This window comes from Herpailurus yagouaroundi, unplaced genomic scaffold (genome assembly GCF_014898765.1).
Source record: "Herpailurus yagouaroundi ecotype Mexico unplaced genomic scaffold, PumYag 185, whole genome shotgun sequence".
NCBI lineage: Eukaryota > Metazoa > Chordata > Mammalia > Carnivora > Felidae > Herpailurus > Herpailurus yagouaroundi.
Window position 1 is genome coordinate 13,983,183 of NW_024412416.1, and position 24,807 is coordinate 14,007,989.

General features: G+C 41.0%; 1 protein-coding gene and 1 long non-coding RNA gene across 2 annotated transcripts; one reads left to right on the forward strand and one right to left on the reverse strand.

Moving 5' to 3' along the window:
- Positions 1-15,215: 15,215 nt before the first annotated feature.
- On the reverse strand, positions 15,216-19,495 carry LOC121042588 (uncharacterized). The gene is made up of 2 exons (XR_005796309.1): positions 19,404-19,495; positions 15,216-17,006 (listed from the first exon to the last, which is right to left on the reverse strand). It is a non-coding gene; the product is annotated as an uncharacterized LOC121042588 (long non-coding RNA).
- Positions 19,496-19,995: 500 nt separating this feature from the next.
- LOC121042228 (uncharacterized) lies at positions 19,996-23,089 on the forward strand. The gene is made up of 4 exons (XM_040493407.1): positions 19,996-20,086; positions 20,199-20,913; positions 21,431-21,492; positions 22,958-23,089. The coding sequence occupies exons 1-4, from the start codon at positions 20,081-20,083 to the stop codon at positions 23,087-23,089; spliced, it is 915 nt and encodes a 304-aa protein (XP_040349341.1). The 5' UTR covers positions 19,996-20,080.
- The last annotated feature ends 1,718 nt before the right edge of the window (positions 23,090-24,807 follow it).

The window sequence follows — 24,807 nt, forward strand, 5'->3', positions numbered from 1 at the left end:
CCTGCTTCGGATTCTGTGTCTCTCTCTCTCTGCCCCTCCCCGCTCGCTCGTGCCCTCTCTCTCTCTGTCTCCAAAATAAATAAACGTTAAAAAAAAGAATTTTAAAAAATAACGCTATGCCCTAGAAGAAGAAAACATTCTTTTAAATAACTAGTATTTGTGGATTGGTGAGAGTGTGCTTAAGGGGCACTCACCCTGTGGTAGCAAATGAGCAGCCACCGGCAGTCACAGGAGATGAGTTCTGTTCTTTGCCACAGACTTTCCAGCCTTAAACAAGCCTCTTAACCTGATGCACTTCCTTTTCCAACTTGAAAATCACAACCGAAAGGAAAGCATGCCGACCTGGCCTAAGCATGAGAGAATGTGGACATTCGAGAAGACCTGGAAGACTTAAAAGGCATGGCCAGACTTGGGAAAGGCTTGTTGGGGCCACATGTCTTCCCAGAGTGTAACCTGCAGGCACACACCTGGGCTCGGTCAGGTTACAGCTCACCCCTTCCCACCCCCCAGGTCAGGCCCTGCTTGATGATAGACCCAGGACCCTCCTTAATTAAGTATACCGATCACCTAAAGCAACAAGAGGCTATTAGGGAATATTGGATGTCGCTTCGTCTCTCTTTAGACTTCCTTTCCCTTTAATTATTTCAAAAGAAAAACACTAACTGTTTTAAAAAAAAATCAGAACTAACATAAGCAAAGCCCCTTAAAGGAATAGATGCCTGCAAAGATTCAGACGTGACTGCCTCGAGTTTTAACCGCCCTGCATTTGCTGCTAAATGTTAGGTTGACTTCAGGCAGCTCTGTATTATCTATTTCCACTTATTTACCCCAAGTGATGCGCATTTAGAAAGCATCATTGATCGGTCGCCATGTGGCTTCATAAAATAAAAGAAAGAAAGAAAAGCTTGAACTTTCTTACTTGTTTTTTTCCTTCAAATCGTTTTGTTCTTCTTGTGGTCCCTTAAGTCTAAGGAGATAGGGCATATTTTAAAATGTGACTCCTGCTTTTCTACCCAACGAGTGCTTTTTTTCAGAAAGGTTCCTAAATCACCAATGGCTTTTGAGAATTAACCACATCAAAGAGAAAGAAGGGAGGCTTTCAGTTGTCCAACAAGAAACACAGGCAGGCGGGACAAACTGTCTCTCCAGCTAAGAATTTGGTAAGTCAGTTGCAAGTTTACAATCTAGCTCATGCAAAACATGTCATGAGGATTTTAATATAACAGAGGCTTGGCCGTCCTCTATATTGAAAAAATAAAACTCAGATGGTAAACTAATGGTATGTGTTTTTTTTAAGCTGGTCGCTATCAATCTACGTAAATTTCCTCGTCCTCTCTTGTTTCGTTTCGTAGGTGAATATTCCCTCAAAACATTACCAAATGGCATTTACAATATCAAACCTAGGACACCCCTTAACACAGTTCCTTATGTGAATTTCTCACCAACCCCTTGGTATCTCACCTGTTATTAGAATGCCCACAAGGAAACAAATGCTTAGAGAAGTTGTAACTTCTCTAAGTGAAGCCTATTCTAATCTCAAAAAGTCCACTTTCTTTTCTGCTATCCTATCCAATCCACAAAAGTGAAGTCTGACCTCAGTAATTTCTAGAACAATCCCCTTAGTGCTTTGCCCTCTCCAATCGCCTGCCACTAGGCATCCAGTGACTTTCTATTACCCTAGTCCCTCCCAGTTCACCCTGTTGGCCGATATATTTACCTCTGAATTTTTACCACAATGCATCATTTTAAACAGTTTCACTTCCCATTTTCTATTCTTTCTCTCTTTTCAAGATGATAATCATCTAATCTAAATAACTGAACAACTATCACTACATGTGAATAGCATATTTACCCAGGCCGTGTTCTATATTTTTGCAATGCAGCAGAGTTCTCCTAAGTAAAAATATCAACCCAATGAATTGACTGATTATGGGAATTCAAAAAACACAGTGCTTTGATAATCTAGAAAAAAGTAAACCAATTCCTTGAAAGACGTATTCTGCCAAAGTTCACTCGAGAAGAAACAGATTATCTGAACAGACCTATATTCCTCAAAAAATTGAATCAATAATTAATAATTAATAACCTTCCCAAACAGAAAACACAAGGTCCGGATGGGTTCACTGGTGAATCACAAACAAAGAGTTTAGGAATATATTACACCAATTCTTTACAATCTTGTCAGAAGAGTTCATTACTTCTTAGCGCATCTAGAGGCCAGTATTATCCTAATACCCAAAACAGGAAACAAAAATTACAAGAAAACTACAAATCAATATTTCCCATAAACATAGATGCAAAAATCCTCAACAAAACATTAGCAAACTGAAATCAAAAAAGTATAAAAAGAGGGGCACTTGGGTGGCTCAGTCAGTTGAGCATCCGACTCTTGATTTCAGCTCAGGTCATGATCTCACAGTTCGTGAGTTCGAGCCTCATGTAGGGCTCCGTGCTGACAGTGCAGAGCCTGCTTGGGATTCTCAGTCTCCCTCTCTCTCTCTGCTCCTCCCCCATTCACTCTCTCTTTCTCTCTCAAAATAAATACACAAACATTTAAAAACTAGAAAAAAGTATAAAAAGAGTTTACACCACAATCAAGTAGGTTTATGTCAGATATACCAAATTAGTCCATTCATGTCAACAGAATAAAAACAAAATTGCGTGATTACATCAATAGACATAGAAAGAGCGTTTGACAAACAGCAACATGTATTCATGACAAAAAGTCTAAGTAAAATAGAAATAGAAGGAAATAGTCTCAACTTGATTAAGATTATCTACAAAAGAAATCTATAGCTAGCATCATACTTCATGGTGAGATACTCAAAGCTCCCCCACTAAGATTAGACATAAGACTCATCACTCCTTTTTGACATCATACTGGAAGTCTTTGCTAATGCAATAAGGCAAGAAAAAGAAATGAAAACATACATATTGGGAAGGGAGACATAAAACTACCTTCTTCACAAATGACATTATTGCCTATGTAGAAAATCCAAAAGAATCAACAGCAACCAAAAAACCCTCGTGGAACTAATAAGCAACTATAGCAATTTTGCATGACACAAAAGCCAACTGCTTTCCTACATACAAAAAACAAACACTGGAATTGGAACTAAAAAGGCAGGATTAATGACATTTAGTACCCCCAAAATGAAATACTTAGGTACAAATGTAACAGAATATGGATAAGATGTATATGAGGGAAACTATAAAACGTTGATAAATGAAATCAAAGCACTAAATAAATGTTGACATGTTTCATACTTATGGATAAGAAGACTAGATATTGTCACGATTCTAATTCTTCCCCAATTGATCTATAGATTCTATGTAATTTTAATTCAAATCCCAGCAAGTTATTCATGGATATCGGCAAACTGATTTTAAAGTTTATGTAGAGTGGCAAAGACTCATAGCCAAAACAATATTGAAGAAAGTTGGAGCAGTAATACTACCTGACACACTATAAGCCTTCCCTCCTATAACGACTTACTATAAAGCTATAGTAATCAAGAAGGTAATCAAGACATAGGCAATAACTCTTTAACATCAGTCTTACCAACATTTTTCTGGATATGTTTCTTCAGGCAAGGAAAACAAAAGCAAAAATAATACACTTTTGGGGCTACACCGGACTCCAAAGGCCTCACGGGACAAAGAAAACCATCAACAAACAAAAAAGAAAAATAACAACTGTTTACAAGGTTGCTAAGTTTTAGATCCTCCCCAAAAATCATACATTAAAAAAATTAGTACAGGAATTGAGTTCACCAAGTTCAAAAAATCAGAGCCCGAAGTCTTCTTGAAGATTTGGGTTTTCTCAGGGGTAAGCATTTTCACTGATGGAATGACAATGAGCCAACCACTCTACAAGAGAGATGTAGGATTTTTTGTTTTTGTTTTTTGTTTTTGCCTCAACAATTAATATGGTAGCTTCAGATGAAGTTCACATTTAAAGGGAACTTGATTTTAAATCTTTCTCAGTCCTCACAACAAAAGTTACAGTTTCAGGGAACAGGTTCTGTCTGTTAAGCCCTAAACTTCACTGGCATAATTAAGGCTCATTGGAAACAGAATTAACTTTGACATGTGGCAGGAGAGGCCATAGTTAATTCCTAGTTCTTATTACTTCCTGGGATGCATGCAGCAGAGGGGCCAAGGATTCTCCACCCACTTCGTAAACGTATCTTTCCCTGGGCTTCCCCTCAAGAGTGAGCCTCCGCGCTGCGGGCCCTCTCCATGCCTTCTCTTGATAGTCTAAGACTTACCCAACTACAGCACCGGGTGGATCCTCAGAAACCATGGAGCCCGACTTCTCTTCAAGTAGAGAAGCTCTCTCCGTGTCTACACAAAACCTCTCTAGAAGGGAAAGAGGAATATTAAAATAAATTTATTTGTCTAATCAAAGAGTGGAATTTGCCCTAGCCAGCTACTTTTAGCCTTGCCTCATGTCTTGGCCAATACTGAGAATTATTTACACCTAAGGTAAAAAATAAAATAGACCTTACTTCCAAGAATAGCAGGAAGATAGCTGGGAGATGACTTGTCAAAGAAAGAGGGAAGGAAATTTAAATAAATATAAAATAAATATATATTATATATTTAGAAATATATATATTCTATTTATAACATGTATATATGAGTATATTATTATATATCTTGTATATGATATATTTATATATTATATGTTATATAAATATATCTTGTATATGATATGTTTATATAATATGAATATAAATATGAATATAAATGTAAATGTAAATATAAATAAATAAATATATATAATTGGCTAAGGACAAGCTGAATGACGTTTCATATGATTTTTTTTTTAAGAATCAACAAATAATTTTTTCTTTAATCTACAAACAAGCAAATCAATGTGACGTTCTAGTTAATAGAACTTGGTGAGTTATTGGAGTCTTGTTTTAACTTTAAAAAAAAAATTCTTGGGGCGCCTGGGTGGCTCAGTCGGTTAAGCGTCCGACTTCAGCTCAGGTCACGATCTCGCGGTCCGTGAGTTTGAGCCTCGCGTGGGGCTCTGGGCTGATGGCTCAGAGCCTGGAGCCTGCTTCCGATTCTGTGTCTCCCTCTCTCTCTGTGCCTCCCCCGTTCATGCTCTGTCTCTTTCTGTCTCAAAAATAAATAACACATTAAAAAAAAATTCCTTAGTGGTTTTTGTTTCTGAGTATAGAAGTATTATATGTCTACTGTAGAAAATTTGGAAAACACAGAAAACAGTGAAGAATAAATAAAAATTATTCCTTATCTTTTTATCCACACAGAATTAGGGGTCACTAATATTTTCAATTTTTTTTAACCTTCCTCACATATGTTTGTGTGTGTGTACTGATTTTACAGAATTGGGGGCATAAGACACAGGGGCAAACTTTGTCACATAAGTTATCTGTTTTTTGTATTGAATATAACTTCGGGGCGCCTGGGTGGCTCAATCCACTAAGTGTCTGACTTTTGGCTCAAGTCATGATTTCACAGTTCGTGAGTTCAAGACCCACATCTGGGTCCACGCTGGCAGCACGGAGCCTGCTTGGGATTCTCTCTCTCCCTCTTTCCCTGCTCCTCCCCCGCTTGCTCTCCTTCTCTCAAAAATGAATACATAAACTTTAAAAAAAGTTACGGAAAGTCATTTCATATCTAATTCTTGATACCATTTCATATCATCAAGGCACAATATTGGTGGCTGTGATTACACAACAATAAAAATACAAGACACCCAATTCCTGTTTCATGGCAGTAGCAGCAACATTTCACATCAACTGGGGAATGTTGAATTCATTAAACATTGTTAACGAAAACTTTCGGCAACGTTGGAGATAGAGTTAATTTCCTACCTTGCATTACATACCAAAATTAGCCACTGGCAATTAAGGTTAAATTGTAAAAACTGAAATGTAAAAATTTCCTAAGCATGCAGTAAAGCATAAAACAAAAGACTTAATTTACTATTTAAAGAATTTCTATGTAACAAAATACAAAATCTTAATCAGCTTAGGAGATATATTTGCACTTTTATCGTAGCCAATATTTACTATGTAAATGCCAGCCACACAAAAAAAATAATGACAACTTAAAGAAGGACGAATAACCTAACGAAAACGTGGAAAGTCACAGTGAGGCACATTTTAGAAAGGAAAATATGAAACACTCAACTTTATTGGCAATCAAAGATGTACCTTTCACATGTCACACCATTTTCTATTCTTTACTGATTTTGTTTTCATCAAATCAAATCATCAACTGATATTATATATAAATAATATTTTTATATCGTATTCTTTTCTCTCAATGCATTATACGCAGTCTCGTTACACTCTTACTTCCTGTCGTATGCGCCCAGTAACAAGCTCATGTTAGGTATAGGTAGCAGTTGACTCGTGGGGCATCACAAATCTCAGACTTTCAGTGGTAAGTAACAATTAAGCATTTACCTTTTGGTCATGACTTTCTGAGGCAGGTGGCATGGTTCAGCTTCATGTTACAAGTTTCCTGGAGTTGATTTACTCTGCCTGGGACCCCTCCTCTTCTAGGGACCAGCAGACAAGTGGGCCATGTGGATGGTTTAAAAACAAGGACACACGACCGGCCCCAAAATGTCATTTCGAGTCCTTTTTCATCTTCTCACTTCACATTGGCCAAAAAGAAAGTCTCACTGCAAAAGCCAAGAGAAGTATATTCTACCTTTTGGAAAAGTGTATTGCAAAGGTGAATAGCAGATCAGGGGTACAGGTATCAGGGGTAAAAAATCGGGGCCAATAATCCTTCCCAGACTCTATGGATAGATAGATAGATAGATAGATAGATAGATAGATAGATAGATAGATATAGATGATAGATAGATAGATAGATAGATAGATACAGATAGATAATACTTATATGCGTATATATATACATATAGAGACAGAAACAATACTTATATGTGTAATACGGACAAGTATTTGTATATAACAAAATAAAAAAGAGGTACCACTTTCGTCTATCAATTATTAACAAACTTAGTTACAATAGGCAATGCTATGAAGAATGTGGATAAGTGAAGTTTATATCCGTCGGCCATGAAATTAACATTATAGCTATAACCCCAGATGCACTGAAAAATTTCTTCCCATGGATGTTCGTTGCAGTGTAATTTATATCAGAGACAAATTTAAAGCAATCTACTCTTACCCTGAGATAGCAGTTTCTTTTCCTACTGTATTTACTTTTACCTACCCTAGGCAACATGTCTCATTATTGCATGTAATGGCTTGCAACGTGGGCTAATCAAGAGAAATACATTTTTCCCTCTTCTATAACCATTTGAGGTTATTAAGTAAGAAATCACTTATCGAGTATCTACCAAATTGTAGGAATGAATTAGTCATGTTCCTCCTGCCCTTGAAGTGCTCAGATAAACAGCAGAAGGCTTTGGAGAGAGTGTGAATGGATTTTAAAACGTGAAACTATAGGTAAATGTTCATGCTGCATCTTAAAATGTCCAGATGGAAGAGAACTAACTTGGCTAGAAGAATCAGTGCAGATCCCTTTTAGAAGACGAGTTAAAATTCAGGCTTTGCCTCTAAGAGTAATAAGAATCGGAACACTTACAAAGAGTTTATTGGTTATCTTTGAAACTGGCAAAATTGCTTTCAAGTCTGTGCTCATGGCTTTTGACTGACAACTCTCCCCTGCTTCTAGAGAAGTGGTTGCCTTCTTCTAGGTCCAAAGCCTCAAAAAAAAAGGGGGGGGGGGGGAAATTTCCTTTGTTAAGTGACCCGGGGGGGACAGGGGTTAGATTTAGGGCACCCGATTAAGAGTTGTGAATACTTTTTTTTTTTTTTTTTCCTTATTCTGACTTCTGATTTTATGTCCTGGTTTTAGTTTCTATTCTATAGTCCCAAATAAAGTTCTATAGGAAGGAGAGAGAAAGGGCAGGGAGGGTTCATTCACCCAGGGTTGGCTGGAAAAGAAACAGATTATAATCTAAATAATCTTCCTTTATTTCACAACATCCAAAATGTAAACTCAAGGAAACATGGTCTCCCAAAGACCACCACTGGTACAGGCAGAAATCTATCATTTAGGAGGCACGGCAAAGGGCCCTGGGTGACTTACATGCCTTATATTTATTTTGTTCAGCCTCGTATTAATTCGTTTAACAAATTTTGCAGCACATATTGGAAAGCTTGACCCCTTCGTTTCTCTTAAGTGGTTTAAGAGCATAAACGCATTGCTTGGGATCAACTAACACCAGATAAACATTCACAGGGAGAGTGGTAAGCCATCTTCAAATCGAAGCCATCTTCAAATTCAGCCCTTGCTGAATCGGTTAGAACCACTGCATTTAAGACATTCAAGTCAGCCCTTCAATTTCTATCACGCAGGCCTCAAAAGACCAAGTCAGGAATGGTGTGCATCAGAAATTATCCTTCGGCCGTAAACGTATAAACAAATAGAGATTCACTGAAACCAAAGAACTACCACTACTTTTGATCACTTTTGAGTAGAAAGGAGCTTTGGGATCGGGGGAGGTGCTGGGACCCCTGATTTGAACAGCATCAGCACAAAGCAACTCATCTTTATCTGGAATTAACTACAAATTCAATTAGAATAAAAACCTTCGCCCACCTCGTGGAAAGGATTTTACACAAAGAAAACCAGATGTTTCAACAACATTGAGAGTGCTTTGCCTAGCGGCCCAAAGAATTTTCCATCTTGTAAGACCAGTCGCTGGTGAAAGTAACACAGATCCAGCATCCTTAACTCGCAAAACAGTTTCCATTTCCCGGGCTCCTTTAATTAGATTTACTTCTTTAACCAAAGTAAGATTGGGTTGAATGAATGGTGGGGAGGAGGGGAGGGACTCTACAGAACATTGGGAGGACACATTTACAGAAGTTGGAAGGGTAAGGGGTTGAGGTCTCCTTGGGGGTTCTTTTACAGATGGATCTTTTCTCATTGATTGTGAGTTTATTCATTTGGGGAAAAAAAAACCAGTAATAACATTAATCACTAGAGGTTGTGCTAAGATCATACCTTAATTCTATTTTCAGCTTTGAACAGATTATAGGACAATGGCACATAAATGGAAAATGGAAGAGATTTAGAATAGACACAGATGTTATGAGGCATTTTTTCACATGAGGACAATAAATGTGTGGGACAGTCTATAAGGCAAGGATATAAAAGGAGAGACACTGCGATCACTCATACCTTGCATAGGAAATACAGCAGTGGCACCAAACAAGCTACAGAGGTGCCTTAAATTTGTATTTTTTAAATTGTTTTTAACATTTCTTTACTTTTGAGAGAGAGAGAGAGAGACAAAGAGACAGAACACAAGCAGGGGAGGCGCAGGGAGAGAGGGAGACACAGAATCCAAAGCAGGCTCCAGGCTCCGAGCTGTCAGCACAGAGCCTGACGCGGGTCTCGAACCCACGAACTGTGAGATCATGACCTGAGCTGAAGTCGGACGCTTAACTGACTGAGCCACTCAGGTGCCCCTAATGTTTGTTTATCTTTGAAACAGAGAGACAGAAAGACAGAGTGTAAACAGGGGAGGGGCAGAGAGAGAGGGAGACACAGAATCCAAAGCAGGCTCCAGGTTCCGAGCTGTCAGCACAGAGCCCAACATGGGGCTCGAACCCATGAACCATGAGACCATGACCTGGGCTGAAGTTGGATGCTTAACTGACTAAGCCCCCCAGGCACCCCTTAAATTTGTATTTTTTAAGCCTGTTTTCATTTGTGTTTAACCGGAATAGAGAGGGAGCCTGGGAGTCAAAGGTAAACTTCTGCAAAAGAGAAACAGTGAATTACAAAGGCTAAAATACAAAGGCTAAAACTCCTTCACAGTTACGTCTGTCACTAAATTAGATAACACAAACCCGTGTAGGACTCAGTTTCCCCTTCATTCCATACAGAGATGTTCAAATGTGTCTTTTCTTTGTTCAGACTTTCTCATTATGATTACAAGAGTTTCCTGCCGGCTATTTCCAGCCATTTTAACCCTATTGGGGACTAATTTGTCCCCCAAATACAGTAAGAGTGAGTTTCCTAAAATTCAGATGTGGTTGGGAAATCGTCTCGTTTAAAACGGTTAAGGTTTGGGGCACCTGGGTGGCTCAGTCCGTTGAGTGTCTGACTCTTGATCAGGTCACGATCTCACAGATCGTGGGATCGAGACCCATGTAGGTCTCTGCAATGACAGTGTAGAACCTGCTTGGGATTCTCTCTCTCTCTCTCTCTCTCTGCCCCTCCCCTGCTCATGCTCACTTTCTTCTTCAAAATAAATAAATAAACATTTAAGAATAGAATAGAATAGAATAGAATAGAATAAAGTGGTCAAGGTACACCATCTTCTTAAGGAAAAACATGCTGACTCCTTACTTTTTACGAAGCCTCCTCCAGTTTTCTGGATCGTTTTCTGTTCCCTGTTGCCACTCTCCATCCACGTCCCTCGAATGTGTTAAACCCCTTCCTCCACCCACCATTGCCATTCTACCTATATTCAAGTTTATTTATTTAATGCCTCCTGTGTTCCCCAGGCACTTGTACAGGCCCTGGGAGCAGACTGATAAGCAAAAGAGGTAAAAGTATCTGCCCTCATAGGCTGGTCTTCTGGGGGGGCTGGGGTAGGGGGCTGCAAGCACATGAACCAGTAAGTAGACATGTGCATTATGAAGCGCACCATGAGAAAAAGCAAAGAGGCAAGAGAACATGGCAGCGATGCCCAGTCTGGGTGTCAGCGAAGGTCTGTCTGCAAAGCTAATGCTCGGACAAAACCAAGCGAGCTGGGGGGAGAAAATGGCGTGGCTGTGCCTAGGCGCCACCTTAGATTGTGCAGAATTTCAGGGCTTCAGGGCCAGCTGCTGACACTTTAGAAGCTCCCTGGAGTATGCTAATGTTCAGCTAAGAAATGTGGCTTCATACCAAGCTAAGGGCTTTGGCTTTCACTCTGAGTGACGTGGAGAGTCGTTGAATACAGCACTGATGTGTGCATTCCGTCTCCCCCTGATATCTGAATGTAGAAAAGACGGTGGGCGGCTGGAGTGGAAACAGGGAGACTAAATGGGAGGTTATTGTACTGGATCCGAGGAGAAATAAGGAAGGCTTGGACTAGGAGACTTGTATTAGGCACGGCAATAAGCCAGGTGTGAGCTGCTCATTGAAGGTGGGCCCCACAGGATACAGCCACCATTATTTATAATGTTCCCAGTTTCTAGAATGCTAGGTCCATTTCTATACACAGTAAATCCTTGGATTGAATGAGTAACTTGTTCTTCGAGTGTTTCACAAGACGAGCAAACATTTCTAGTCACTTTTACCTGGAGAAATGAACGACGTCTCGCAAGACAAATGGTACGTGATGTCGAATGTCACGTGATCACAACTGAACCAATGGTTCTTCTCTCTCTCTCTTGCTGCGGGATTGTGGGTGATTGTGAATGCGATGTCACATGTCTGTGAAATCTTCAAAAGGAGGCAAAAGCAAGTGTCATTGGATAGGTTCCTGTTAACGTTGCGCAAAAAGAAAAAGATTCCTTTGAGCCAACAGACAGCAGCGATCCAGGTAGTGATCGTGAAAGTCGTCCTACGCGATAACCCTCCTCTCTCTTTTGTCTCCCTCACTCCAGCCACAAAGGTTTTCAAAGGCAAGGGCAGGTTAATTAATTTTTCTTTATATTTTGTATTTTCTTTATTATGGTGTATTCTATTACAGTGCTCTAATCATTTTTATATGAATATTTTGGGGTTGTGGAACGAATCATCTGAGTCTCCAGTATTTCTTATGGGGAAATTCGCTTTGACATGCAAGTGCTTTGGATTACAAGCATGTTTCCTGAGCGAATTATGCTCACAAATCAGATTTGTTACCTCAATTTTGTCAGAGCAGTTCCCTCAGTCCCCACCGTGGGAGTTTGTCCCATGCCTGGCCGCTGCAGGCATCTGAGTTTGCCACTTCCTCCAGGTAACCCAGAAGGCTCCACGGTGAAGTGCCTCCCCCTCTGTGTTCCCAGGCTACGTTCATGCCTCTTGTGTCATGAACCATATTCTCATTATTATTGTTCTAGCGTGTGGCTCTCCAGATTATATTTTACACACCTTCGTATCCCTAGGGTTCAGCACAGGGCCTTGCCATTAGCGGGTGTTAGGTCCTTGTTGAATGAGTGATGAGTCTAATTTTTCAATGGAAAGGAGCCAGTGCTGAGGGGAAAATGCAAAACAGGGAGGTTGGGGGGGGGGGGGGGAGGAGCAACAGGAAGCTGGTGTACCAAGCAAGGGAAACGATAGGGAGGGGCCAAGATGGAAGCTTTGGCTTGGCATGTTGAAGGAAAGGAGGGTCAGAGGGTCCCTGGAGTTGCAGCATATTGAAGAAATCAGAGCCAAGAGTTAGCACAGACACTGGACTCGGAAACTCTTGAGCGCGTGAGACAGACAGGATGAAAGACAGGAATTTCTCTTTAGTGACGCTGCTCTAAATGCCACCCAGTCTGTCATGAAGTTATAGGAGCCAGGCTCTTAAAAGTTTCACGTAAAATACTACCATATAGATACAAACTAAGGGATGCATTTAACTCAGCTTATAGCCCAGGGCACTGTTTGTGTCCGACAAACCAACAAGCGTTAGTTCTTTTTCTTGTGAGACTTAAAAAATTAGGAAACACTTTTAGAATCATTATTATGTGGTCATTTTATCCTGACTACAGCTAGTAAAATAAATAGACAGGTATTATTATGGCCATTTACCTGATGGAGAAGGAGGCTCATAGTGACTGAAGGTATTTGCCCAGGGCTGTGGAAGATTAAAGTGTTACAGCCAAATATTATTTTTATTTATTTATTTAATCATTTATTTTGTTTGTTTGTTAGTTTGTTTATTACTTTAAGCCCAGGGTAACTGAACTGTTGATTACACATCTTGCAGGACATTTTTTAAAATTAAAACTGTTTAAATGTTTATTTCTTTTTGAGAGAGAGACAGAGACAGAGTGCGAGCAGGGGAGGGGCAGAGAGAGAGGGAGACACAGAATCTGAGGCAGGATCCAGGCTCTGAGCTGTCAGCACAGAGGCTGATGTGGGGCTCAAACTCACGGATCAGGAGATCATGCCCTGCGCTGAAGACAGATGCTTAACAGCCTGAGCCACCCAGGCGCCCCTAATTAAAAAGTTTTCTGGTAGTTTTAGATTTACATGCAATTGTGAGAAATGATACAGAGTGCTACTTTCCCCAATGTCCCCCAATGGTACCATCTTGAAAATTAATAGTAAACTATAATAAAACAGGATATTGACATTGATATAGTCAGGATACAGAACATTTCAATCATCATAAGGATCTTTCATATTGCCCTTTGTAACCATATCCACTTCCCTTCACGCTTACGTCTTCCTTAACACGTGCTCTGTTCTCCACTTCTGTAAGTTTGTCATTTCAGTAATGTTTCATAAATGGAATTAAACACTGTGTAACATTTGTTTAATTCCATTTATAGAACATTACTGAAATTGAATATATTTTTATATCAAAAACAAAATTGAACGTATATTTTATGTAAAATTACAAACATTGAAATTGATTTCTGTCACTCACTGTAATTATAATTTGCTGGAGATTCCTACAGGTTGTTATCATAGGTATTAACAATGAGTTCCTTTTTATTATTGTGCATGCACCAGTCTCTTTAACCATTTGCCCACTGAAGGGTATCTGAATTGTATCCAGCTCCTGGCTCTTGCAAATAAAGGTATCGTAAACATTCATGTACAAGTTTTTGTGTGAACACACATTTTTATTTATCTGATATACATGCCCAGGAGTGTGATTGCTGGATCATAAGGTAGTTGAATGTTTAGATGTTTTAAAAAATGCCAATCTGTTTCCTAGCGTTGTTGTACCATTTTACTTTCCCATAAGCAATTTATGAATGATCCAGTTTCTCTGTATGCTTGTCAGCATTTGTTATTTTCACTATTGTTTATTTTAGCCCTTCAGACGTGTAGAATGTGATTATATCTGTGGTTTTAATTTGGATCTCTCTAATGGCTAATGATGGAAAACATCTTTTCTTGTGCTAATTTTTAACTGTTGAGTTGTGATGGTTCTTTACATACTCTAGATGCAAATCATTTGTTGGATATACGTGCTTTACAAAATTTTCGTCCAGTGTGTAGCTTGTCGCTTGTCTTTTAATTCTCTTAATAGGTTGTTGCCGAACAATATTTTTCTCATCACTGTTTTACTCTGTCCCACCACTAGTTGAGGTTTGTTTTATGGCCAGAAAATGTATTTTTTTAATGTTTATTTATTTTGAGAAAGAGTGCATGCTTGAGCAGGAGAGGGGCAGAGGAAGAGGAGAGAGAGAATCTCAAGCAGGTTCCATGCTCAGTGCAGAGCTGGATGTAAGGCTCAGTCTCACAACTGTGACATCATGACCTGAGCCAAATCAAGAATTGGACATTTAACCGACTGAGCCACCAGGGCACCCCTGGTCTATCTGAGTATGTGCTCTGTGAGCCCTTGGAAAGAACATGCATTATGCTATTGTTACACGTTCTATACATGTCAATCGGATCCTGTTGGTTGATGGTGTTTTTCTATACCCTCAGTGACTTCCTGTCTATGTGTTCCATCAATTGTCAAGAAAGGGATGCAACTCTCCAATTATAATTGTGAATTTATCTATCTGTCTTCCAAGTTTTATCAGTTGATGTTGCATATATTTGGTAACTCTGTTGTTTGGTGAACACTCATTTAGGATTTCTAAGTCTTACTTGCATAGTGACCCTTTTATCAGTACATCACCTAATGTTTACATGATATATCTTCTTACTCCCTTTTATTTCAACCTATCTATAGCTTTATATTTGAAGTGAGTTTCTTGTAGACAGCATATAGTTGGGTTATGTGTTTTTTTTTAACCCATTCTGTCAATCTGTTTTAATTGGTATATTTGGACCTTTTACATTTAATATAACCATTGATCTGTTAGAACTAAAAAGTCTGACATCAACTTATCTTTGTTTTGTTTTCTTTTTCGTTTGTGTTATTTGTTCTGCTTTCTATAAGTCCTTGGCATTTTTATAATTCTATTTTTATTTATTATGCGTTTTGAATGTATCCCGTTGCATAACTTGTTCAGGGGTTGCTCTAGGTATTACACTCTATATTGATAAATTATCACAATCTACCTTAGTACTCTTTTTAGCCATGTGAGTGAAGTGTAAAAGATCGACTCCACAGTCACCCTTTTATAAAACAGTTGTTAGATAATTCTTCTGTTTACATTTAGAACCGTTATGAGACAGTCATTAATTTTTCCTTCAACTCTCAAGCGGCATTTAGAAGAATCAAGAAGAAAAGAAAAAACAATTATCTTTACTCATAGTTTTGCTTACTGAGTTTTTTTCTTCCTTTCTGATGATCCAGAAGTCCTTCTGTCATTTCCTTTCTGGTTAGACAATTTCTTTAGCCATTCTTTTAGGGTAGGTCTACTGGCAACACATTTTCTTAGTTTTCTTTCGCTTGAGACTGTCTTGGTCTTTTTTCCCCCCACTGTCTTTCGAGGGCTTGTTTTTATTTTTGTTTTGTCTTTAGTTCTCAGAAGTTTGACTACGATGTGTCTTGGTAAGAATTTCATCAAGTTTATCTTGCCTGGAATTCACTCAGCTTCTCAAATCTGAAAGTTTATGTCTTTAGGAAGATTTCAGCCTTTATGTCTCAAAGGACATTTTTAGGCCTGCCCTCTTCTTTCTTTCTAGAAGTGTGGTAATGCAAATGTTAGAGCTTTCATAATTGTCCCCCCAGGTCCTTGAAGTTCTGTTCATTTTCCCTTTCAGTCTACTCCTTCTCTGTTGTTCATTTTAGGCAGTATATCGTCCTACCTTCCAGTTCACTGATCCTTCCCACTGTCTCCGCCATTTATTTGTTGAGCCCCTAACGTTGAGTTCTTGTGTTTTTGTGTCTTTTTCAGCTCAAAAGTTTCTCCATTTGGTTCATTTATATATCTTTTCATGTTTGCTCTGCGCTCCTATTTCTTTGTTGAAGCTTAATATTTTTGTCATTAGTTTCAAGAATGTTTGTAATTGCTCAGGGGAACATTTTTATAATAGCTACTTTAAAATCTTGGTCAGATCATTCTAACGTCTATGTTATTTTGATGTTAGCATGCATCTATTGTCTTTTATTCATTCAATTTGGGTTCTTCCTTGTTCTTGGTGTGATGAGTGATTTTGGATTGAATCCTGAACATTTGGGTAGCATGTTATGAGACTCTGGATCTTATTTAAAACGCTTCTTTTAACTGGCTTCCTCTGACACCACGCTGGTAGGAGGGTGATGTGTTTCCTCATTACTGCCAGATGGGGGTAGATATTCAGCTTCTCCACTGGCTTCTGTTGACATCTGGGAGGGAGAGTGTTCCTCATTACTGTTGGGTGGGCTATTCCAGCTCCCCAGTAGACCTCCAGTGATATTTCCCTGTACTGGAGGGGCAGGAATGCCTGTTACTGCTCTGTATATGACCTTCACCGACACCACAGGGGTAAGAGCTCTTTGTTGTAGCAGGGATGAAAGTCCCAGCTCCCTACTCAGCCTTCTCTGACATCAGCCAGTTGGTGTTTGTGATGTTTGCTAGGGTAGAGTGGTTTTTGTCCAAATGTTTTACGCCTTGTGAGGTTGTCCTTTTCCTGGTCCTTTGGCTAGAGAAAACAGGCTTTTGTTGGGTGTCCTCTTGTCAGTGTTTATTACTATTTTTGAGCTGTTGATATTCTATTTTATTGTATTCTAATCTATTCTATTATTCATTCATTCATTCATTCATTCATTTACTTTGAGCTGTTGGCTTCTTTAACTCCAGGCCTAATCTATATGACAAAAAAGCAAAAACTCAGAAAACTGACCATTGTGTCATTCCTTGGGTCTTGAGATTCCTGGTCGGTCTGCCTTCTTCTCTTCGCCTTTCTGAGTCTTCTTATGCCAGTGTTATACATAATCCCCAGGGTTTTCTCTGCACATAGCACGGGGAGTAAAATAAATAAAATAAAAAAATTTTAACAATTAAAACAAAATGTTTAAAAAGTAGGTGTGGCCCACCTTTCACAGGACCTTTCAAAATAACACAGGGTAAAAATAGAATTACTGATCTTGATAATATTTCAGGAGAAGACAATCTGATTATTGTATTGCTACTATCTATCTTTGGGAGAAAGTTCTTTTCCCACACTGATATGGAGGCTTACACTGAATCAACATTTTCTTTTCTTCTAGAAACTAATATACTGGTTATGGCAAATCTAAAAATGTATTAAAACTCTAAAAAAACAATCCCCTGAGCCCTTCTGTGTTTACTCCAAAGTAATTATTGCTCCAGACACCTCCTGAAGCTCTAGAGAGAATCTGGAAGAGGGTGGATGAGCAAATTTTAACCTTTAATTTTCCTCTTTGTATAACTGCATAAGGACCCCTCATTCAGAAGCTGCTAAGACGAATTTACACCTCCCTGGACCTGTCACCTACAGAAAGGACACTTATTCTAAGCACCAAAATAATACCATAGCGAAGTGATGGACTCCACATCTAAGAATGCACGTGATGGTCATCCCAACCACAAAATTCAATCCCTTTTATTGCTGCCGATATTTATTTTACCAAAATTTCACGTTTCCTCCCAATGCAGAATGGCAAGAAGATCTCATGCAAATTTAATCCAAAACGTTTAAACATGTGGCAAGACAACTGGGTGATGGTGAAAAGGTCAGGTAACCAATGGGCTGGTTTGTCACAATGGCACGAACGAATTATTTTAAATGATGCTCCTACTAAAGTTTCCAGATGTTTTGGCCACGGGCCAAGATAATGAATATTGCTAATCCACTGGCGAGAACGAAGCTGGCAAGCTAATTCACAGCACTGGAAATCGGGACCCTGGGTTGGGTTGTTGGGAACACACGCGCAGTATGTTTAAACGAAACATGCTTGTCTCGTCACTGACCCAGACCAAAAATTTGCTGAGGCCCTTGAGAGGAGTATTCACTCTTCATCGTCAGAAAGTAATTCTAAAAAGAAAAGATGCCATATTTTGTTTACTTCTATTCCCTAAAGAGACCTCTTTATACTCATGAAAAGTTTGACGATCAACCCTTTTGTCCTTTAGAGATTGTCAGTGGAAAAGTTTAGAAGAGAGATATTTAAGTGGAAATATACATATATATATACATATATATACATATAATATACATATGTGTATACACATATCTACATATAATATACATGCGTGTATACATACACATGTGTGTATACACACATATGTGTATACATATGTAATATACACATGTATATTATATGTAGATATATATTAAAAATAAGACTTTGGGGGCGCCTGGGTGGCTCAGTCGGTTAAGCGGCCGACTTCGGCTCAGGTCACGATCTCACACTCCGTGAGTTCGAGCCCCGCGTCGGGCTCTGTGCTGACAGCTCAGAGCCTGGAGCCTGTTTCGGATTCTGTGTCTCCCTCTCTCTGACCCTCCCCCATTCATGCTCTGTCTCTCTCTGTCTCAAAAATAAATAAACGTTAAAAAAATTTAAAAAAAAATAAGACTTTGGTGAAACATTAAAAAGATTCAAATTTTCAACTAACGAGAAATCAAAATGATTGGTATTTGTGTTGTTGTTGCTTCTGCCTGTAGTGGTGTTGCTCCAAACGCTCACCTTGTGCCTCTACGTTTGGTGACCCTACCCTATAAAATGCATAGATCACACTGCTTATACTTTCCGAGTTTGTGTTAAACTAGAAAATGTGCGTCCCAGGCCCACCTAGGGGGCACGCAGAAAAAAGTCTAGACATCAGGACGAAGCAACTAAAACTGGGGTAAAAACTCGCCCTTTGGACACAGCGTGGCACCTGCCGCCGTAGATTTCGCAGTCTCGCTTCCCCTTTCACAGACCCACTGACAAGAGGGTATTACAATTTTTGCTGACATCAGTGACCTGGCATCACTGATTTATTCCCTGCTTCGGTTTACAGAGGAATAAACCGGTAATTAATTATATATCAGAACATGAGAATCGACCTGGCAATAATGTACAGGCTAAGAACGCTCTATTTACATATGTAGGTTATTTAAAATATGTCTTGTTAAATAAATATTTAAAATACCTCCTTATTTCGCTTCATAAACTGTTTGGACTAAGGCTGCAATGCTATCCGCTGCAGAATGTTCGAAAGAGTGCAAGAGTTGCCAAAGATTCTCATCTCTGCCTGACCTGCAAAATTTGTCCTTGTCCGTGCACGCCAAGGCGCACGGAAAGTCTCCTTAAGGAAAACCACAGCATAAAGTCTCTAGGCTGCCACTGAAATCGGTTAATATTGGTGGAAACGTGATCCTCGACAAATGATCAAACGTACCTTTATGTTGAGGGCGGGTATGGAGAGCAGAGATCTAGACATAAATAAACCACAATCAACACGACTACGTCGGAGACGGAAGGTTAAGCAGACGGGAAGTAAGAGAAAGGGATGATTTGACAACAAAATACTCCCCCCCCACTCTGGGTCCTCTTCCCTGTGTACATGTCCAGAATTATTTTTAAAGGCGAACACAATCAAACACAGGACTCAAATCTGTACGGAGCCTCAGGGGCCAGGGCTCCCCGTAAGAATAGGAGCCCATGTGACCAGGCCAGCAGTCGTGGGAGGGCGAAGCCTTTTGTACCTTGCAGGAAGGCTGTGCTCAAAATCAAGCCAGAGCCCAGCGGGGTCTTGAGCTTGGGTTTGGTGCTCTGAAAAGTTAGCTTTTTTTTTTTTTTTTTTTTTCCTTCCTGGAGGACATCTCGGAGTATCTGAAACTGCGGGGGGTTTTCTCCAGAGCACATTTGCTCCCTGCAGAACGCGATCACAAACCTATCAACTCCTGGTCCACCAGGGGGAGCACTTCACCAGCACAAAACAAACCTTCCCCAAAGGAAGTCACCGAAGGCGCCGCTTCCTCTCAACTCACGCAGCTTGAAGGCGACCCGGATTTTTACCGGTTCTCCGAGCTGCGGCACTCACATACCTAACACTGATTTCCCACGTCCAGCCTCATGCCGGTGGGATAACGTGGGGGGCTCAGGCGCGGACACATGACGCACCCAGCAGATTTTGTAGGGGGACTTGAAAATTACTCGTTGTAATTTACAGAAATGCCTTGTTTTCTTATAGGAAATAACTTCGTCCCTGCTTGCACACCGGCTTTCTGTGGGCCAGACCGGTAGATGGATCAAACTACTGATTCTGTATGTATTCAAGCGCAGGAGTGAAATCAGGCACCCGATCGTTAATGTGGCGTGTAAGTGCGCGTGTGTTTGTGAGAGGGAAACAGACGACACACTCCCACAGGTCCTGAAGCCAGGCATCCACCGCCGCTCGCTGATTCTACCAGGCCCTTCTTCAGCAAGGCCTTTGGCCGGAGCCCTGTGGCTGGGAAGGAAAACAGCTGTCAGAGAAAGGACCCGTGTTGATGATAAGCCGTTTGTGCACAAGCTCAGACTTCACCCCCAGCCTGTCCAAACAAAACAGCTGTGGGCTCAGCGGATCTGTGTACGGATCGGAACCCCCAAACCTGCTGAGAAAAAAAAAAAAGAGCATCACAATAGTCTCCCAATGGCTTCAAAATTCATGGAAGGCATTGCCCTTGGGGAACCAAGTTTTACTTTTCCTAAGGGCTTGTTCCTTGGGCTCCTTATCCTCAGCCTCCTTCCAGACGCTTCTGTTTCTTCCTCTGCTAATAGCCTCCTTGCCGCGGAAGGTGAGGGCTCTGGGATCCACGGCTTTGGCGTCACGTGGGAATTGGTTGGAAATGCAGAACTTCAGGCCATATTCCAGACCCCCCTGAGTCAGCATCTGCCTTTTCACAAAACCCCTTGGGGTTTGGAGTGTATGTTTCATAGTCGAAACTCGACTCACAGAGACCCTTGTCTTGGGACTGGTCTGCTTTTTTTCTTTTTTTTTTTTTTAATGTTTATTTATTTTTGAGACAGAGAGAGAGACAGAGCATGAACGGGGGAGCGTCAGAAAGAGAAGGAGACACAGAATCGGAAGCAGGCTCCAGGCTCCGAGCTGTCAGCACAGAGCCTGACGCCGGGCTCGAACTCACGACCGTGGTATCATGACCTGAGCCGAAGTGGGATGCTTAACCGACTGAGCCACCCAGGGGCCCCAGGTCTGCTCTTTTTAGAATAGGCAGATGAGATGCGTAGATGCGTCCTTCTAAATAGGATGAACAGGTGTCACGATTATTACATGGCCTTAGGTTATATGCCACCGACCTCAGAAGCAGCAGCATGGAAAGAGAGGGTTCGGTGTTGAAGGTAAAAACCAAGCGAACAAAACCCTCAGCCTCCAATCTTAGCTCTGGCCCTCGGAGCCCTCACTCTCCTCACTGGCCCTGATAGGTATTAACTCCACTGGGAAAGTTAAAGGACCCCCCCACCCCCCAAACACGCGGAAGATTCAGGTGATATTTTTCTTTCCCTTCAGAATCAGTTTTCCCATCGACGACTGTTATCGAGGTATGTGGTTATTAAGATTTTTTCCTTTGGGGCACCTGGGTGGCGCAGTCGGTTAAGCGTCCGACTTCAGCCAGGTCACGATCTCGCGGTCCGGGAGTTCGAGCCCCGCGTCGGGCTCTGGGCTGATGGCTCAGAGCCTGGAGCTAGCTTCCGATTCTGTGTCTCCCTCTCTCTCTACCCCTCCCCCGTTCATGCCCTGTCTCTCTCTGTCCCAAAAATAAATAAACTTTGAAAAAAAAAAAAGATTTTTTCCTTTTACTATTCTTTTTCTCCTTCTAATTTTTTGCTTGTCTTATTACTTCCGCATAAAATAGGGAGAAAGAAACGGTGAGCCTCAAGTCAGCCTGTATGCTTACTCATAAGGTGCTTCGTTGAATGATTCTGGGAAAGGAGAGCCCTGAAAAAAAAAACTAGAATGATCATTTGGGACTTGGCGGGGGGATGTCACGAGACCTATCCTTAATGCTGCTATATCAAGGGTGTCAAGGGCGATTGAAGGAGGGGAATCATTCTAGAGAAAGAAAAAGAAAAGACCCATGAAATTCCCCCAAAATGAGGAAGGGACAGGCTAGGGCCCAACAAACACATCTGTTAATACTGTCATGGGAGCATTGTCGCAGCTGGACGGACTTACTGACAGGTATTTGTGTTGTAGTATTATGACATATTGTCTGTATTTCTCTGAGGAATGGGACTTAAGGAACAGCATTCCGGGTTGCTCCTTTTCTTTCTGGTCTCTTGTATTATTTTTTGGCCAATTCTGGAATGCGATATACTGAATTTTGGCACAAATTCACTAGAAGGTCAACCTCACCTGTTTACCCGCTGCTTGGTCACTAAATCGGCTGTCATTTCTTCTGAAGAAAACATCGGGGGTGGAAGAGAGACAACAGGGGGCTTATTTTCTTCCCGAGTAGAGGTTTAACACGGCCGACGAGAGGGAAAGCGGTCCGAATCTGATGTCCCAATTTCCCTTGGGCCTGGCTGTCCAGGACGTCCAGATCCTTCACACAAAAAAAGAGATCTCACAGCCCCTCAAGAAGGTCCCGGGTGAGGGTGTGGGGGACCGAGGGGTATGACCACCCTGTTGACTTGCAGCAAGGGAACCCATCCCCAGAGAGTTTTTGACAGCTTTCCCCAAAGATCCTCTGTCCTGCCCTTCCAGATGGCTTTCCTCCTACTGTCTTCTTCTCTAGAACCTCCTGTTCAGTCTTCAGAGGAAATAGCTACATTCCAAAGAACAAACTGAAGAGAAGTAGACACTTCTCATTCCAGACTCACATCAGAGCAACCTATAGATTATTTAATAGAGTATAAATGACACGGTTATGTACTCCCCTTCCCTAAACGAACCTCACTGTTTGATTCTGTTGGCCACACAATTCCATTAATGCTCTATGTACATTCCAGGGCATCGCATTTATTCTATTTGAACTTCCGAATATCCAGTGGAGGTTGAAAGAAAGTCCACGTGATGTCCCGCCGCCTCCGCAGTTTCTACTGCAAGCTTCTGTGAGACCTAGCAGTGGGAATGCTAAATGATCGTAAGAATGTCTGATTTAGGGGCGCCTGGGTGGCGCATCCCAAAGGATAAGCAGCGCTGTGGCAGGTGATTTAGATACACGAATTCCATGACTTGGAGGCTCTTTGCTTCTCAAGAACACAGATCTTTCAGTACCTCCTGGGTTTCTTAATTTTTACAACCATCATCAAGGAAGAAAAAGTTCTTTTCTTTCTTGTCAAGCGTTAATATACAAGCTGAATAATTAGCATGAGTTATCACCGCTCTTGTTTAAAGCCGTGTAGCCACGTTCACAAGTATCAAAGTACTTTGCGAGATGAAAACAGCCTTAGACGCGTAGGAGTGAAGTATTGCCAACATCGAGGAGAGAAAATAAAATGTCTTTCATTCTTTCATTCCATCTCTGGACCAGATTTCTTTGGAGAGGAATTTTTACTGGAATGGGGTAAAAATAGGGAAAGTCTGAATGTAGCCCACAACTGGCTTTCTGGGGGGAAAAAAGCTACACGTGGAGAGGGTTTGGGGGACGAAGTTCTTCTGTCGTCCCTGTAAGATCATCGCATCTGCAAAGGAAAAGAGACGGATTCGAAAAAAAAGACTGGTTCTCACGGACAATCTCATGGCCAAGAAGTGACTGTCTGTGGCTCCAATCCCGGTGCTTTCTATCCCAGACTTAGTTACAAAATCTCTGCAAGACAGAGGCAACAGAAAGTTCAGAAAAGTGAAGGATCCTCGGGAAGAAACCAAACTTGCATTCTGAGGAAGTTTATTACCAAAGCAGAGTTTTCCGATGCGGAATAAATCGCTCCCTGTCAATTTCCCCGTGAAATCTTCACGTGATACTAAACCCACAGGACGGTCCCTTGCTGAGTGATGATAAACAATAACAGATTATGTATTCTAAAATAATCTTAAAAGGAGGTGTCCTGGATACGAGTTAGATGAAATCCTTTAAATTTAAATAAACTTCTCACAGGAATATTTGCCTTACTTTTCTATATATACGCCTCACTTTTCAGGGGGTGTTTTGTTTTGTTTTGTTTTGTTAATGCAAAAGCACCATTGAAATATACCACCACAGGGTCTTTGAACCCTAACGCAGTTGATATCTGGGGCCAGATAACTAATTCTTTGTGGTGACGGGCCATCCTGTACATCATTGGATGTTTATGAACATCGCTAACCCCTGCCCACCGGATGCCTCCTGGAAGCATCCTCCCCATACCCGGCTGGGACCATTGAAAATATCTGCGGACGCTGCCGAACGTTCCTGGGGCCGAAAGCGACCTGGGCCGAGAACCACTCACTGCGTTGCTGCTTTGCTAAACCGATGCCGAACATTCTACGGCAAACTGTCATTCTGTGGAAAACTGTATAACAACCCTCGCCTAGGATTGTGATCCATCTTTGAGAGAACATGGCCCGGTTTTATGGGGCTTGGCCAGCTCCTTAAAAACATACCCCGACAGCTGCTGAGGCAAGTCGCTTGTCAAATTCCGGACGGGTTGTACAGCACCCCCCAACCCTGGCCCTGTCGTCTAGATGAGAAAACGAGGATACTACTAGCTGTGCTTACGAAGTAAAAACAACTCACCGGGATAGCAGGTTAAATGTCCTGACCTTGTGAAGTAGCCTCAAGGAGCAAAATCAAGCAAAATAGTAAGACAACAAGTACGGGCGAGGTTGCACAATTATTAACCATTAAGCAACACTGGCCTGATGCGTAAGTGTACTTTGC

Bases quoted from the DNA above. Each gene is read 5' to 3' on its own strand.
- LOC121042228 (XM_040493407.1), top strand. The intron at 20,914-21,430 runs GTATGTTTCATA...TGGCCCTGATAG, and splicing joins AACCCCTTGGGGTTTGGAGT to GTATTAACTCCACTGGGAAA. The intron at 21,493-22,957 runs GTGATATTTTTC...TGTACATTCCAG, and splicing joins CAAACACGCGGAAGATTCAG to GGCATCGCATTTATTCTATT.